General features: G+C 43.4%; 2 protein-coding genes across 6 annotated transcripts in view; one reads left to right on the top strand and one right to left on the bottom strand.

Annotated features, from left to right (window-relative positions):
• Positions 1-3,602, top strand: part of LOC104936377 (chloride channel protein 1) — a 40,986-nt gene extending 37,384 nt beyond the window's left edge. The window contains exons 25-26 of the mRNA XM_027286795.1: positions 1,384-1,470; positions 1,924-3,602. Of these exons, the coding sequence (XP_027142596.1) occupies positions 1,384-1,470; positions 1,924-2,460 (624 nt within the window). The 3' untranslated portion in view covers positions 2,461-3,602. The remainder of the gene's footprint in view (positions 1-1,383; positions 1,471-1,923) is intronic.
• A 3,943-nt stretch (positions 3,603-7,545) lies between these two features.
• The window catches only part of LOC104936378 (uncharacterized), a 46,899-nt gene continuing 40,227 nt past the window's right edge, over positions 7,546-14,217 (bottom strand). For 4 of the 5 annotated variants that reach the window (XM_019254818.2, XM_019254828.2, XM_019254838.2 and 1 more), the window contains 6 exons: positions 13,958-14,098; positions 12,229-12,384; positions 11,975-12,144; positions 9,726-9,860; positions 8,712-8,846; positions 7,546-8,562 (listed from right to left, as the gene is read on the bottom strand). In XM_019254818.2, the coding sequence (XP_019110363.1) occupies positions 8,350-8,562; positions 8,712-8,846; positions 9,726-9,860; positions 11,975-12,144; positions 12,229-12,384; positions 13,958-14,098 (950 nt within the window). In that variant the 3' untranslated portion in view covers positions 7,546-8,349. The remainder of the gene's footprint in view (positions 8,563-8,711; positions 8,847-9,725; positions 9,861-11,974; positions 12,145-12,228; positions 12,385-13,957; positions 14,099-14,217) is intronic. The other variant, XM_019254833.2, reaches the window with a different exon arrangement.

The following is a 14,217-nucleotide window of genomic DNA, read 5'->3' as shown; positions in this document are numbered from 1 at the left end:
CAGCAGGATGCCAGACAGAGATCATGGCTGGAGACAGAAAGCTGAAGAGTTTACAGAGGCAGGCAGGTTCGGCAACGGGAGATCAAACGCTGGAGAGTCTTGCATGGAGGCTAAGAACAATCTGGCAGTGAGTCTGTGAACCAAAGAGTCTGTCGATGAAGGAAGATGTGATTTGTTAACAGTCATCGTGACTTCCAGTTAAAAAGAAAAAGCACACAAAAACAAAGAAGTAAGCTAAAGAAGCATTTTATGTTTCACAGTTCATTTTCTTCCTGGGAGCTGATCAGTGCAAACACAGAGACGCTGCTCAGAGAGTCTGTTCATGTCACATATTTTATACTTTCCATATAAATCACAGATGACCTATCCAAACTTATCACCAGCTCCTCGTCTGACCTCTGACAGCATGTTTTTAAATGAAGGAGGATATGAAGTGATGTGTTTTTGCAGAAGAAACATTAGTTTAGTTGTTTTTGGGGTAATTTACTTTAACACTGTAACACACAGCAGTCACACGGAGTCTGCTCACAGATATGATGTTTGCTGGGGAGACAGAACATTTAGATTCAACGGCTTGAAGTAATATCGGGTGTCGTCGACTTACAGTATGAATACCTCAAAACAAGTCATCAAAACGATTATTTCTATTTTTAATCCTACGTTTAATCTGATTCAGTCATGAAAAAAGTGAATCTGAATCAGATCGTTAAAGGAAATAACCGCTCTGTTTAACAGACTTGTTTGATTCAGACACCTCAGCAATTTGATATTATTTTATTCTTATTTTCACTAAACTTCATTATTGTTCTTTATGTTTGGACTCTGCTGCGTGTCGATGTTGAGCGCTTTCATCTGCACATTATTGATCCACCTGTGTAATTTCGTATTGTTGTATTTTTATACTAATAAGATCCTCCTTTCATTTTTCTTCCTGTGTTGTAGAATTGCTGCTCACATCCGTATCATGACAAATGTGAAGCTGATCCAGGATTTGCAGGATCCTGAAGCGTGTAAACGGTTCAGAAGCGTCGCTGTTTGCTTCTGTTGTCACGAGTGTAATTTCATTCTCATGGTAATATCCAGAATATTCTGCTCATTCATGTGCAAAGGGTGAACCTGCTGGTGAAGCTGTGCTCATGCATACAGAGAGCTCCTCCAAAGCTTTGACCTTGAACAGAATATGAACAGAAGACTCGCTCAAGGACTTTTTTCTGTGGTTCTCCTGAAGCCGGCCCGCTTTGATCCTTCTGTGTCTAGACAGAACTGTCGGAGAGTCTGTGAACTGTCTGGATTCACAGACGTGTGATGTTAAAAAAAAAAGTCCGTCCTGGTCTGAGAGGAGGAACTTTGTCGTAATTTGACCTTTCCGCTCTGTCTCCACAGACTCACACTTTGTTCTCACTGCTGGGGCTCAGTCATGCTTATGTGACCAGTATCGGCAAACTGGTGGGAGTAGTGGCGCTGAAAGAGGTAAGAAGTTTTTATGTTCAAACTGTCTGATGGTCACCTGGAACCAAAAGCTAAGCAGTGAATTTAATCCAGCTCACATCAAACTCAGGAAAAGCCTTCTTCCTTTTTGATGCACTCAGATTTGGAAGTCTTCCCCTGTCGCCTTTGACTTTGGATGGAACTAAATTGTTTTTGGCTCCTGATTTGTTTTCTTATGAAGCTTTTTGAATTATGTATGAGTGTTTTGTTAGTATCCTCTCTGTACGTTGACTTCATTTCCTCCTGTCTTTACCTGTTATTGTCTCCGTCTCCTGTCATCCCCAAATCTAATTTTCTTCTGCTTCTCCATCCCTTCATCCTGTCACTCAACAATCTCTCTCTCTCTGTCTTTCCGCCTTCTCTTCTCCATCACTCTTTCTTTCTTTTGCTGTCTCCCTCTTCATCCATCCTTCCATCTTTTATCTCCACCTCCAGCTCCAGAAGGCCATCGAGGGCTCCACGCGCTCCGGCGTCCGGCTCCGTCCTCCTCTCGCCAGTTTCCGCGACATCAGCAAGCACAACTCCGTCACCAAACCTCCAACTTCTACTCCTTCCTCTCCGACCTCTGCATCCTCTCCATCAGCTCCTACCGCTGCCCAGCCTCCTTCCTCCTCTCCCCCTCACCATCACCACCACCACCACCACCACCATCATCATCATCGTTGCCAGGAGAACGAAACGGAGGTGCGGATCGAGGGCGTGAAGCAGGAGGTGGAGGAGACCAGCATCTGCAGTGCGGGGAGCGGCGGTGGCAGCAGCACGGGGGCCTGCACTTCACTCAGTAGGAGTTGTAGCTATAACAGCAACCTCAACCTTCCTCCTTCCTTCACTCCTCCCCCAGTCCCTTCCTCCTCCACTCCACCTCCTCCTCCTCCTTCTTATCCACCTCCCCCTCCTTCCCCCTTCATCCCTCTCTCCACCCTGAGACCCACACAGGGACTCTTTGACAGCGACGATGAGCCAATGGTGTAGATCAGACAGGTGTGATGGTTATGTTTTTTATAATGGAAAACTTTTTTAATGGTGTGAGTTGTTGTTTTGTTTTTTTTCTTCTGTTCTTAATTTGTGGCTCCGGTCTTTGGAAACTCATTTACCTCTTTCTGTCACCACCAGAGCAAACGCTGTGTTTGCTTGAAGCTACGCCGAGTTAGGGAGTTTATCCCGCCCTCACTGCTCCTGTCTGTCAAACCTGCTCACCCCAACCTGTCCGTCACTTTCTTAAGAAGTTGTGTATGTTTTTTTTGATACGTGTCCGGTCGCGCTTCCTCCTCATTTTCTCTTTCTCATTGATTTACTGAACCCCAGACTGAAGTTGCTGCTAATATCCCCTGTTTTAAATATTTATACCAAAGATTCTTCCACGATTATTTCCCTGTGAGCGGGCGATCGCGTCCAAATCAGCATTAAAGGGAAACGTTGCTGATTTCCAACCTGCTTTGTGTCTTAACAATGTCTGGATGCAGTGATTGAAATTGTTACTGTCACTTACAGTCAATTGATTAGCTGTGCGTTAAGAGCAACAGAGCAGGGAAAGGAGCGCTGCAGTGTTTCTTAATTAATGCTGAGCCAAACAGCATGTAAGAGCAGAACACCTGCAAAAACCAAATGTGATATTCATCCATCTGTATTCTTGTGAAATACATTATAATACATTATAATTATGAAACCGTTAGATCAGGATTTTTCTTCGTGCCACCAAAATCTATAATGGATTTCACGTCCCTTCGTGTTGCCTGCACCCAGAGCTTCACTTGTTGCTGTTCAAACTGCAAATTGTCCTTTTGAATTTTTTGGCACGCTGAACTTCACCGACAGTCGGATTGAGAGAAGAAAGCTGGTTGAAATTCAGCGACGTTTCCCTTAAAGGCAACTACTGTTGAAACTCTGAAAAGTAATTTGTTGCTTGTGCCATCTTGAGCAAGATAAACCCGACCGTTAAATCGTAGATAGAAAACATTACTGAGGAATAAATATACAACATGCTGCGATCATTTGCATCGTGCCAGTTTTGATTTGGATTAATTAGACTGTGTCACCGTGTCCTCCAGCACAGTGAACCCACTGAACCTCTGCACAGTAGCTCTGTGTTTCCCAATCTTTTATGTGTCTTTTTTTAAAAAAGGGGTTTTATCAGACGAGAGCAGGAGCTATTGATTTTTTTTAACTGACAACAGACCATCTGGATAGCAGGAGACTAATGGAGCCGCTCAGTCCACTGTGGAAGATTGGCTATAGCCCCAAAACAACCTTCAAATTGTGAGCTGACCTTGCGGATGCAGCCTTGGAGCTCATCTCATCACGCTTAAGTTGATAGATGGTGCAGCCAAAGGCGGCTGACTACGGGCAAACCCCACTGCACGGGTCCTGGAGACTGTTTATTCCTACAAGGGTGCCTGTAAAAAAATACATGACTACTTTAAATTACTTCATGATGATGATGTTTCACAAAGAAATATAAAATCGAAGCTTTTCATTCCAAAACGAGAGGAGCCCGTCCAGGTACTGCTCTTACGCCATGCCATGAGGCCAACTTACTATCATGAAATCAGAATACTGTATTGCTTTTTTAACTATTAGAAGAATCATACAGCCAGTGACACAAACAATTGTTATTTTATTGCCAAACATCGATCTGCGTCTTTATATAAAAAGAAAAATTAAAGAAACAGGTTCAGTCTGGATGAACCTGACTGAGTCTCCAGGTTTCTGTTCTGGTCTGCCCAACGTGACGTCACTATAAACCAGCGTTAAATACATGATAGCAGTTTGACCTTTTACTAAGAGAAGCAGAAAACAGGCTGGTTCAGGCTCCACTACCCACATCACTGTTTACAAGGTCCGTTATTTGAAGGCAGGTCAGCACAGTTTCTGTGAATTATCAAGGTTAAATACTCTCGGTGGTCTTTCAAATGGACAGACTGTCAAACTAAATTCTCTTTTAAAGCAGGCGGCAACTTTAGCTCCACCATCAGTTCGACTCTTTTCTTATTGGCTTCGATTTACAGCCACAGCTCGTTTGCTCATTAACATCAGTAACTAACCTGTGATGAAGACGTACACACACATCGACTGACTTATTTCACCCTCTGTGCAGATGGTGGTTTCTTCTTTGTCTGTCGTGCGCCTGCTCTCGTGTATAACAAAGCGACTGCTGACAGTGAATGACGGCTGAAGATGAAGATCTATGTTGACAGGTTAATTAATTAACTTAATAAACGACCCAATTTGAAAAAACTATTAAACATAAGAGCCGTCATGACGATGCATTACATGGAAAACAGAAAGAGTTTATTAAAAAGAAGCTGAAAGCTGTGCAGAGGTTCAGAGTTGGCGCTTCCTGTCGAGTTCACTTCATTTAATGTCACATGATTAAACTTTAAACATGAAGTCTTCACTCCAGCCTCTCGGTGGACGTCTGATTGATGATGAACAGATGTGCCCCATCTTCTTAAACCAAACCATCTTCTTTATTTAATGGGAAGAGATGCTCTGTGACGACCTTAATATAACCGCGTTCATGTGTTGTTGAGCTTTTCATCTATCACTCCGTCTCCTCTTACACTCTTCTTATCTCCTGGATTCAGTTTCTCAGGTGCTGCCTTCTTCAAAGTCTTTAAACCTGCAGATTTAACGGAAAGCCTTTTCTTTACATCTGTGAGAAATCTAACGTGTGTGTCTGTTTCTTAAAGGGGCTCTGTATCGTGGTTAATGTTTCTATTTATTTATCTTTGAGTAGAGTCAAATGTTATCTCGAAATTTATAAAACTGTGAAAGATGTAGCCAAATAAAGTTTTATTAAGTGCTTTAATTGTTTTCTCTCGTGTTTGAATTTGATCTTGATTTATCCAGGTCAGGCGCACTGTAGAGGCCAGGACAGGGGAAAGGCAGCGTAGTTACTCAGTTACCTGGACCAAGACCTGAACTCAATGAAGGTAGGAGAGAAAGAAATCACATGAAACAATCAAAAATCATTTTTTAAATATTACAATAGCAGAAATCTTTACCTGCATCATTTCTTCTCTGATTCCATGAAATAATGAAATATCCTGAAGTGTTGATGGTCGTGTAAATTAAAATTCTTAAAGTGCTCCGTTTTAGTATAACCACTAAACAGCCATAAAATAGTAATAACCCCAGAAATAAAAATCTCTGAGCAACAAAAGGACGAACAGAGGACGGATGATTATCACAGCAGGAGCATGGAGGGTCTCGATCAGTGGAGTGTGAGAGTGTCTGTGAGTAAAATCTTCTTTAGAGCAGATTATGTTAAATGTGCTGTCACAGTGATGCTCGATTCCTTTTTTTTTTTAGATTTCTACAGTTCACAAAGTTGTAAAATACGCCGTTCATTTGCATCCAGCAGAGATACTGTCGTCATTTCTCACAACTTTATACACGGAACAAAATATAAACAAATGCTTTTTGGTTTTTGCTCCAATTTTTTGACTTTTTTTGATGCAAAATCTCTCAAATCCATGACAACGAGCACCTGACAGGTGTCAAATCAACACGCTGAATAAACAGCACTGAACACGCTGCATCCAGAACGTCCCAAACATGCTCAATAGGTGACACGTCTGGTGTGCATGCAGGCTTTGCAGGAATTATGTACACTGTACAGCTCCTTCCAACATGTGTCTGTGCATTATTGTGCTGTACGTTAACACGAGGCGATGGATGAATGGGCCTCGGGGTCTTGTTGCAGTATCTCTGTCCGTTCATATCGGCATCAATAAAATGCCGGGTCACTCTGTTCACAGTGGCATTAGCAAACCGCTCACCCACACAATGCCATGCATGTTGTTTCCAAATAACCCGACTGTTGTTCATGAATAGAAGAAAGCGAGTATTTGCCCTCTCAAGTTAGTTACAATGATCTGCAGTCAGGTCAAGAAGACCTCGCTGAGGACTCAGAGCACGAATGAACATTACATTTAATTTCAACTTGTGAAAAATGAGGAGAAAAGTGTTTTCAGGTGAAGGCATGTTTCTTTGAAGGACTTCTTCTATTATGCAGCATTTATTTATTAAAATGTTTTTTGAATTTCTTTGAAATGGCATTAACAAAAACACGCCGCTCGCCTCCTCACCTGACTTTGTGAACACGCAGAAAGTCTGCAAAAGAACTTTAAACATTAAAGGACCTGAACGCACAAGGGCACGTCTCTGCCTCCAGACAGTAGTGAAGTCTACACGGCTCGGTTTAATGAATGAGGCTGTTTCTGTGATCGGAACAGTTGAAGCGTTTTAATGGAATAGATGACTACATGAGACTGAAGACAAACGCCTGACCTTCACGCTGTGAAATAAACTGCAGGACGTTCAGGTTATGCACTTTCTTTTCATTTCTATGCTACTACGTAACACTGTGAATGTTGGAGAGTTGTGTACTCTTCTTCTGTGTCTGTGCATCGCCGTATTCCACTGCTGTTTCTACTGTAGCCCAGGACAGACAAACCAAGCCGTACTGTAGTTTATCCTTCATGCTAGAGAGACAGGGTGAGGCGAGGGGGATGAAATCACTGCTAGATGTTACACACTAGTCCTTAAAACCAGGGCATAAATCCATGTGGGTGTATAATTCTATGTTAAATGATGTTTTGACCTATCATTAGGTCCTGCAGTGAGTATCAGGCTGTGCTGCCATAAATCAAGCGCGCCCTCTGACAGGCTACACTGTTCTCTAACCCCGACCTGACGTAGCAGATACTCTGCATGGCCTTTTTAATCTCAACCTTTTTTAAGTACATTCACACACTGTAACTGAGGATTTGATTGTAATTCTTGATCTTGGATTAGCCGGACAAATTGGCTTCACAGCAAACGTCATGAGTCTCGTTTGAAGGTTTGTTCAGGTACGTTAGAGACGAGGCAATGCGTTAAACAAGTACAAATGTGTGTCATGTATGTGTGTGTACTTTTGCAGAACAGAACAGCAGCAGGAAGAATCTGTTTCCCGGAATATATATATATATATATTTTACACACAAAGCTACATTCATACAAACATACATACATACGTACAGTCTTACATTCATACAAATACATATCGGTTTATTTGATTTTCTCTTTTATTATAAAAAGCAATTTGATATATTATTACTTTGTATACGATGTTATACTGTTAGGGCTAGGTCACTGTTAAAAAGCATGCACTTTCTTTTGGTTGGTTGTTTGCAAACGACTCCCGAGTGTGTGCCACAGCTCGCTCTTGAGCATCGGATCGGATCGGATTGGGTTGGGTTGGGTTTACCTCAGCGAGAGAGCATTTCAACTGACAAGCTGTCAATCAAAGCAAAATACATCATTTAGCAAATCAAAAGGAGTTTTTGTTTGTGACACACGCCTACGTCTGCTGCTAAAAGCAACTTTGAACCAATCACTCTGAATTATTTGCACGTACTGTTTGACTCGAGTGTCCGTGTTTGTTGTATTGCACTGAATTTTCACTACTCCCTTCGTTCCTCGTCTTTTTTTAATTTTTGTTCTTTCTCGAGAGTTTCATGTCCATCCGTTATCTGACTGTTCGGCCTTCAGTCCTGGTTCTTTGGTCCGTTTAGTCCAAACGTATTGTATATCCATCTTCTCCTCACACAGCTTGTTTCAGCAGTCTCTGCCTTTTTTATGTGTTCATTGTCCCACAAGTAATATACTCCACATTTCAGCAGTAACTTTGGAGGGCTTCTTGGCATTTAGTTAGTGTACATTACATCCCGCGTTTCGTCTGGAAAAGTCTTCTCGCCTCGGACTCAAAGTGGGTAAATAGTGGGGAGGGGGTTTTGGGGGGGTTGGGATAGAATAGCTTGATTGATTATTGAAGTATTTATTTCCTGTTTTCGTCAGTTTTTCTGGCCCTATGATTCAGTTGGTCGCGACGACGACTGCTTCTTCGTCCTTCTCCAGCAGTTGGACGACGCAGGGCGTGACGTCGAACGGTATCCTTTCCGCGACAGACTCGCCGAACTGTGCTGGCAGTCCCGGGCTTGAGCCTCTGGTAGAGGGGACCTCCTCCCTCAGCGGGGACGGGGTCAAAGAGCATGGCTCTGGTTCCAAGGTTAATGTTACCTCTTCTACCTGTAATGACAGGACATGCGTGTAAAGCGTTTAAAAGACCGTTTGGGATGCTGAAGCTGGACAGAAACCAAAAGCAAAAGATGAAACCGTTCCAGTTCAGAGAAGACTTGTTTTTTTGTTCATTTATGATCATCAGACTTTGAACTCACCTTTGTCAGCTCCTCCTCTTCTTCATGCTGCTCAGCGATGTCCTCAGAATCGGGCTCTGGCTCCTCTCCGACTGTCTCCACCACTCCTCCAACCATTTCAGCCATCTGTCCACTCAGCTGGCCGACGATGTCCACCTGTAACCAGTCGAGTTTTCTGATTTAATTGCTTTTCTTTGTCTCTTTCTGTTTTGTCGCACTTGTTTTTTAAACTGGTGCCTTGGCATTCTATGTTTCATCACAGGCTGACATCAACTCTTGTAGTTTCAGTCACAGAAAGAAAGAAACAGACAAAAAAAGACAGGAAGGGAGGAAGGAAGACGGACAAGCAGAACATGAGCTCCCCTGCCCTCACCACAGTTTGCTTTGCCTGTGCTGGACACCAGAGAGAGAAGACAGATACTTAGGCAGGTACAACAAACACAGATGCTGAATCCAAATGCTTAGAGTTGTAAACTTGCGGACTTTACAGCATGCTACTCTGAAGACCGGGCAGATTTAAGGTTGTTCGTTGTCAAGACTCATCAGGTCCACTAGAGGCTGTCATGCAGACTTTTGGCAGTGCTCCATGCAGGTTTCCAGCCTGTCTCCTACCTTGCCGACTTCCCTGGCAGTTTCTCCCATCATTCACTGCACTGTGCTAAATATGCCTGCTGATATAAACAAAGCCAGATCCAGAAGACAAAAACAAATTAGCCAAGATGAATGTCAGACATGATGGACAATGACCAAAGAGGTTATTCCTGTGCAGAATATTAACATCAGCTTCATGTTGCTATGATTAGTGCACTCTTTATTTTTCACCTTTGAAGACACGTGCCTGAGAAACCTTAGCTTCCTACAACACTGAGAGTATAATACGACATGCTGAGAGTGTTACGAAGACTGCTGTGGACTGCTAAATGGACATGCCAGTCCTGTGTGTCTCATAGCTGTTCTATCAGAAGAAAATTAAACCAGCATCTAGTCCGCAAAGTCTGTAATCTGACCATTTGGATTCAGCAGGCCAATGCCTACGTGGTGTGCCTCGACCTGCGCAGCTCCCCACAGATCAGCTAGCCGAGGGTGGGTGGGAGGACCGAGACTGTGGATGGTGCTGTTGGGGGTGGCTTGGAGGGAATGGGAGGCACTGTGTGGCCTGTGCTCCATAGACTGTGGTCAGAGATAGGAAAGGGAAAAAAGGAGAATTAATGACTTATATACATACATATATTACAAACAACGCCTGGCTCTGCCACCTGTACGCTCAGGGCAATCCAAAATTTCCCGTCTGTTGGTGGACTATCCTACCAGCTCCTACCAGATCAGGGGCATCCCTCTCTACCTTCAAGAGACCCAGCTCTTCAGAGAGGGGACATGCTAAATCTTTCCCCTTCTGGAAAGGTCGCTTGATTCTGTGCGAGCAGTACGTTTTGCCGTCCTTGTCGCACTGATTTAGATGTTGATAAATCTCAGTGACTCACCAGTTGCTGGCCAGTGGCCACGTTTCTTTTCTTTTCTTCATTTTAAAACTTTTTGTTTTTCTTTGAAACAAAAATGTCACCACCCACTAAAGATTTAAAACACTCCTGAACCCCCCCTCCGGGCTCCTGACATTTTCAGCAGCTCAATAATGGACAACAAAGCGACGGCGAGACGCTGCATCACAACACAGCACGCCAAAACAAATGACAAAGCAGTTTTATCCTGTAGGAGGAGGATACTTTTGTTTTTTAACTTCCTTCTGGTCACTCCTGCTTTTAATACCCCCTTTTTGAATTATGAGTCAGCGATGTGCTGCAGGGAACAGCGGGGGACTATCTCAGGCTCGTATGCATTGACTGATGCTCAGAAAATTGGGCGAGTGATTGAAAAGCTTTATTATAAATGTAATGTAATATATTCAATACTCCCCTCCGCAGGGGAAACCATATAATACACACAGTAAAGCTAACAAGCTCATTTCCATTGAGGTCTCGGATCAGTACACCTTTCCTCAGACACAATCCCTGACCTTTTCAAGTTATTATTTCATAACCCTCCATTATTTAATGAGCTCTGAGATGTACCAATGCGAGAGCAGCCGAACGGAGCTGGAAAAGTCTTAGGGTGTCACAGTTCATCATGACTCACTTCATTTGCAGAAAACCTCCCAGCAGCCCGAGAGCTGGAAGTCAGCCGCCGAGTTACACCATTAAAAGCCACACGGCCACACATCCGAGCAGTCTGAGGGAAAGTTATGTAAGCGCTGTAACAGCAGAGCTTTCAGCTCAGTGCTGACTTCATGTTTACGATGTTCAGCATCTTAGTTTAGCATGTGAGTGTCCTGACGGTCGGCTACTCGCAGCAGCTCATGGAAACGTCATTATTTACTGAGGAGGAAGATAAATCATAATGTTGATCTGATGATGGCGCTAAACGAAGTCAGTGCACCGGTAAAAAACGTGGAGCCGGTCCCAGCTGACTTCAGGTGAGAGGTTTAGACGTAAAATGTTTGAAATGCTCCTTTAGGTTGATTCTTAGTGATGTCACAGCCACTTAAACATCAGATATAGTTAAGCAGCCTAAGGAGCAACATAGTTTTTTGACGGTTTGTTTAAGATTGAATCTTGTAACTTTGTTTTTTTGTTTTTAAAGTAAAGTTGCTTTGTCGGAGGATTCATTACCAGTCAAGCTTATTGCCGATTGGTTCGCTTAATAGTGGCGGTAAAGAGGATTATTGGACCGAGAGAAGATTGTCGCTACAGTGGGATACACCCGAACAAGTCGCCAGCTCGTCACAGCATTCACACCAACAGGCAATTTAGAGTCACCAGTTAACCTGCATGTCTTTGCACTGTGGGATGAAGCAAGAGTACCTGGAGAGAACATGCAAACTCCACGCAAAAAGACAAACCAGGAACAACTGCACCACCAGAGGAAAACTCTATTTATCTAAGTCATTAGGATACATAGAGAACCATGCATATCTGTGCACCATGGTATATTTCACTCGATCAATAAAAACCTGAACCTACTGATGGCGCTAGAAAAGTCAGGAAACCACCGATTGTTAGGATTCATCAAATGCACCAAAATCTCATGACGGTCTAATCGTCGAACATCTGATAGTTTAGGAGATTCTCAAATGAGAAGATAATAAATACGCTCGAGTGTCAGTAATCTGGTACTTACTCTGTGTAAGCAGTACAAGTATTCTATAGTATAAATACTTTGGTCAGATTTCGATTCCCAGCTGTTGTTGGTCACTTAGTGTTGCATAAATGAACAGTCTGAGTGCTACTGGCCTGTTGTTGGTACTGCAGAAGCTGTTGCTGCTGGTAGTGGTGAAGCTGTTGGAGCTGTTGGAGTTGGTTGTGCTGCTGCAGGGTAAAATGAGTCTGGTGCTGCTGAAGGTAACTGCCTACTGTTCCCTCGTAGCCCTCACCAGGTGTACCCCCTGCTCCACTGCTGCCACCTGGAACAACCATGAAAACACTTAATGCTCGGAGACACAGTCAGATATTTGGACGCGGCGTGAGAGAGAAGAGTCAATCCTCACCAGCAGCCATGATGTAGGAGCCTGCAGCAGGTGAGGCCACGCCCGAGGGCTGGCTGGTGATTGGGTCCCAAGCATCTGAGGACGACAGGCAGTACAGGCCCTGTGAGACGTAGGTGTGAGGCCAGACATCTGCAGAGGAGTGATGGAGCACCTGGTCTGTACGGGGAAACACAGACAGGTGGGAGGAATGAGACATGGGAGACAATTGGACAAAAAGAGGAGAGAGGTGTGCAATGACAACAACAACTACAAGAAGAGACTGCAGAAGAGTTTTAAGGATTTCCCTGCTCACCTTTAAAGACTTTACTGTCGTTTTCTTCTTCGGTGAAAGTCAAAGGATTCAAAATGAGCTTGTTTTTAGATACCACAGGGTCTAAAGCCTTTATATAAACTAAAGTAAACTAAAGGATTTGGACAAAGTAAAGTCTATTTTTAAAAGATCTAAATAGCAGCACATATGTGGGCCATGTTTGAGACAAAACCACAAGACTCAGAAAAGATAAACAGAAGACAGAAGAGGAGACTTAAATCCAAACCTCAGACCCTAAACTGCTGATTCAGTCATTAGCAGAATAATTTAGTTTGCCTCAGCTCACCCCAAAGAAACAAACTGTAATAACTTTAACAGGAGTCTGATGAGACTATCTGTAGCTGAATTAGTATATATGCCGAGTATTATTCATGCAGGGTGGATAAACACACAAACAAACTGTGGAGGAGAAACATCCCCTCAGTCCTAATGCTGATATCAAATACTTCTTTAATTGTTGCTGTGTATGTATTAGTGTGTGTGTGTGTGTGTGTGTTGGTGTTGCATGCTAGATAAAGCGCTGGGCAGAGCCCATATGGTGTTGTTAATGAGAGCAGGGCTAAGTCCTTGTGCTAACCTACAGCATCCCTCAGGGTTTGGACAGCGCTCTGCTTTGCTAAACAGAAACAGTTTACAGCGTTCGTCTGTGTACGAGTGGGAGCAGCTCGAGATCCAAATGAACTTTGTTCTTATTTATGAAGAGTCAGAATAAAAAGTGTTCCTGTGGTTTCCTAAATCGCTCTCTTCCTTTTCTTTCTCTGTGTTTTTAAACTGAACTGACATCTCACCCACCTGAGGCTCAAACACAAATTCAGAATATGAGTTTATTTCCCCCCAAAACTGTTTTTGGTTTATTCAACCAAGCGTGAAGTGAAATCCTCTTTAACTTGTCGTGCAGTTCATTTCCTCATCTTTTTATATTCGGGGTAAACTCTCTTACCCGGGCACTCAGGACATCAAAAAAAACGACAGGCCGTCGTCTGGATTTGTCATTTGGACGTTTTTTTTGAGTAAGTGCCCGGTAGCAGTGAAAGGCAGAAATGTGCAGCTGTGCGTCCGCCCTCCAAAAGTCCTTTACAGCTGATCTGCAGAATAACTGACGTGGCTGTTTTTAGTTTCCAACAGGGCTCTAATTTTCCCCAAACTGTGCATCTGCACATACTGTATCAGAGAACATGAGAGTTTAGTGTGGGAAGTGTTTACACAAGTCACTTTATCTGTACTTATGCTCTCACTGTGTTATTTAGGCAGGTAGGCTGCTATGTGTTAAAACTACACCCCCTCTTCTTATATTATATAACTTCTGACTGTTGCTTTATTGCAGTTACAAAGCCAGATCCTTCCACACTACACTGCAGCAGTTTACAACCAGAAGCACAGAGCTTAACCCATAGCCATTTGCAGAAAAACCTCCAGTACCTCTGCTGGTGATGCTCTCCTGGTTGACCTCGCTGAGGTGAGCGACGCTGCCCTGGTTGGAGCCAGCTCCCATACTCTCCCCGTCCATCGAGTTCCAGCCGAACAGAGTCGCCTCAGAGATCGCGAACTGCTGCATGATGCCTTGAAGAAGGGAGCGAGAGTAGAAATCAGTGCTGCTCGTTTTCTTTTTTAACTCACTGAAACACAATTAACATAATGCATAAAACAAATCCCGGTGCCAGCATTGGTAGCACATACAG

Source organism: Larimichthys crocea, chromosome XIII, assembly GCF_000972845.2.
Source record: "Larimichthys crocea isolate SSNF chromosome XIII, L_crocea_2.0, whole genome shotgun sequence".
NCBI lineage: Eukaryota > Metazoa > Chordata > Actinopteri > Sciaenidae > Larimichthys > Larimichthys crocea.
This window is presented reverse-complemented; position numbering and strand designations above follow the sequence as displayed.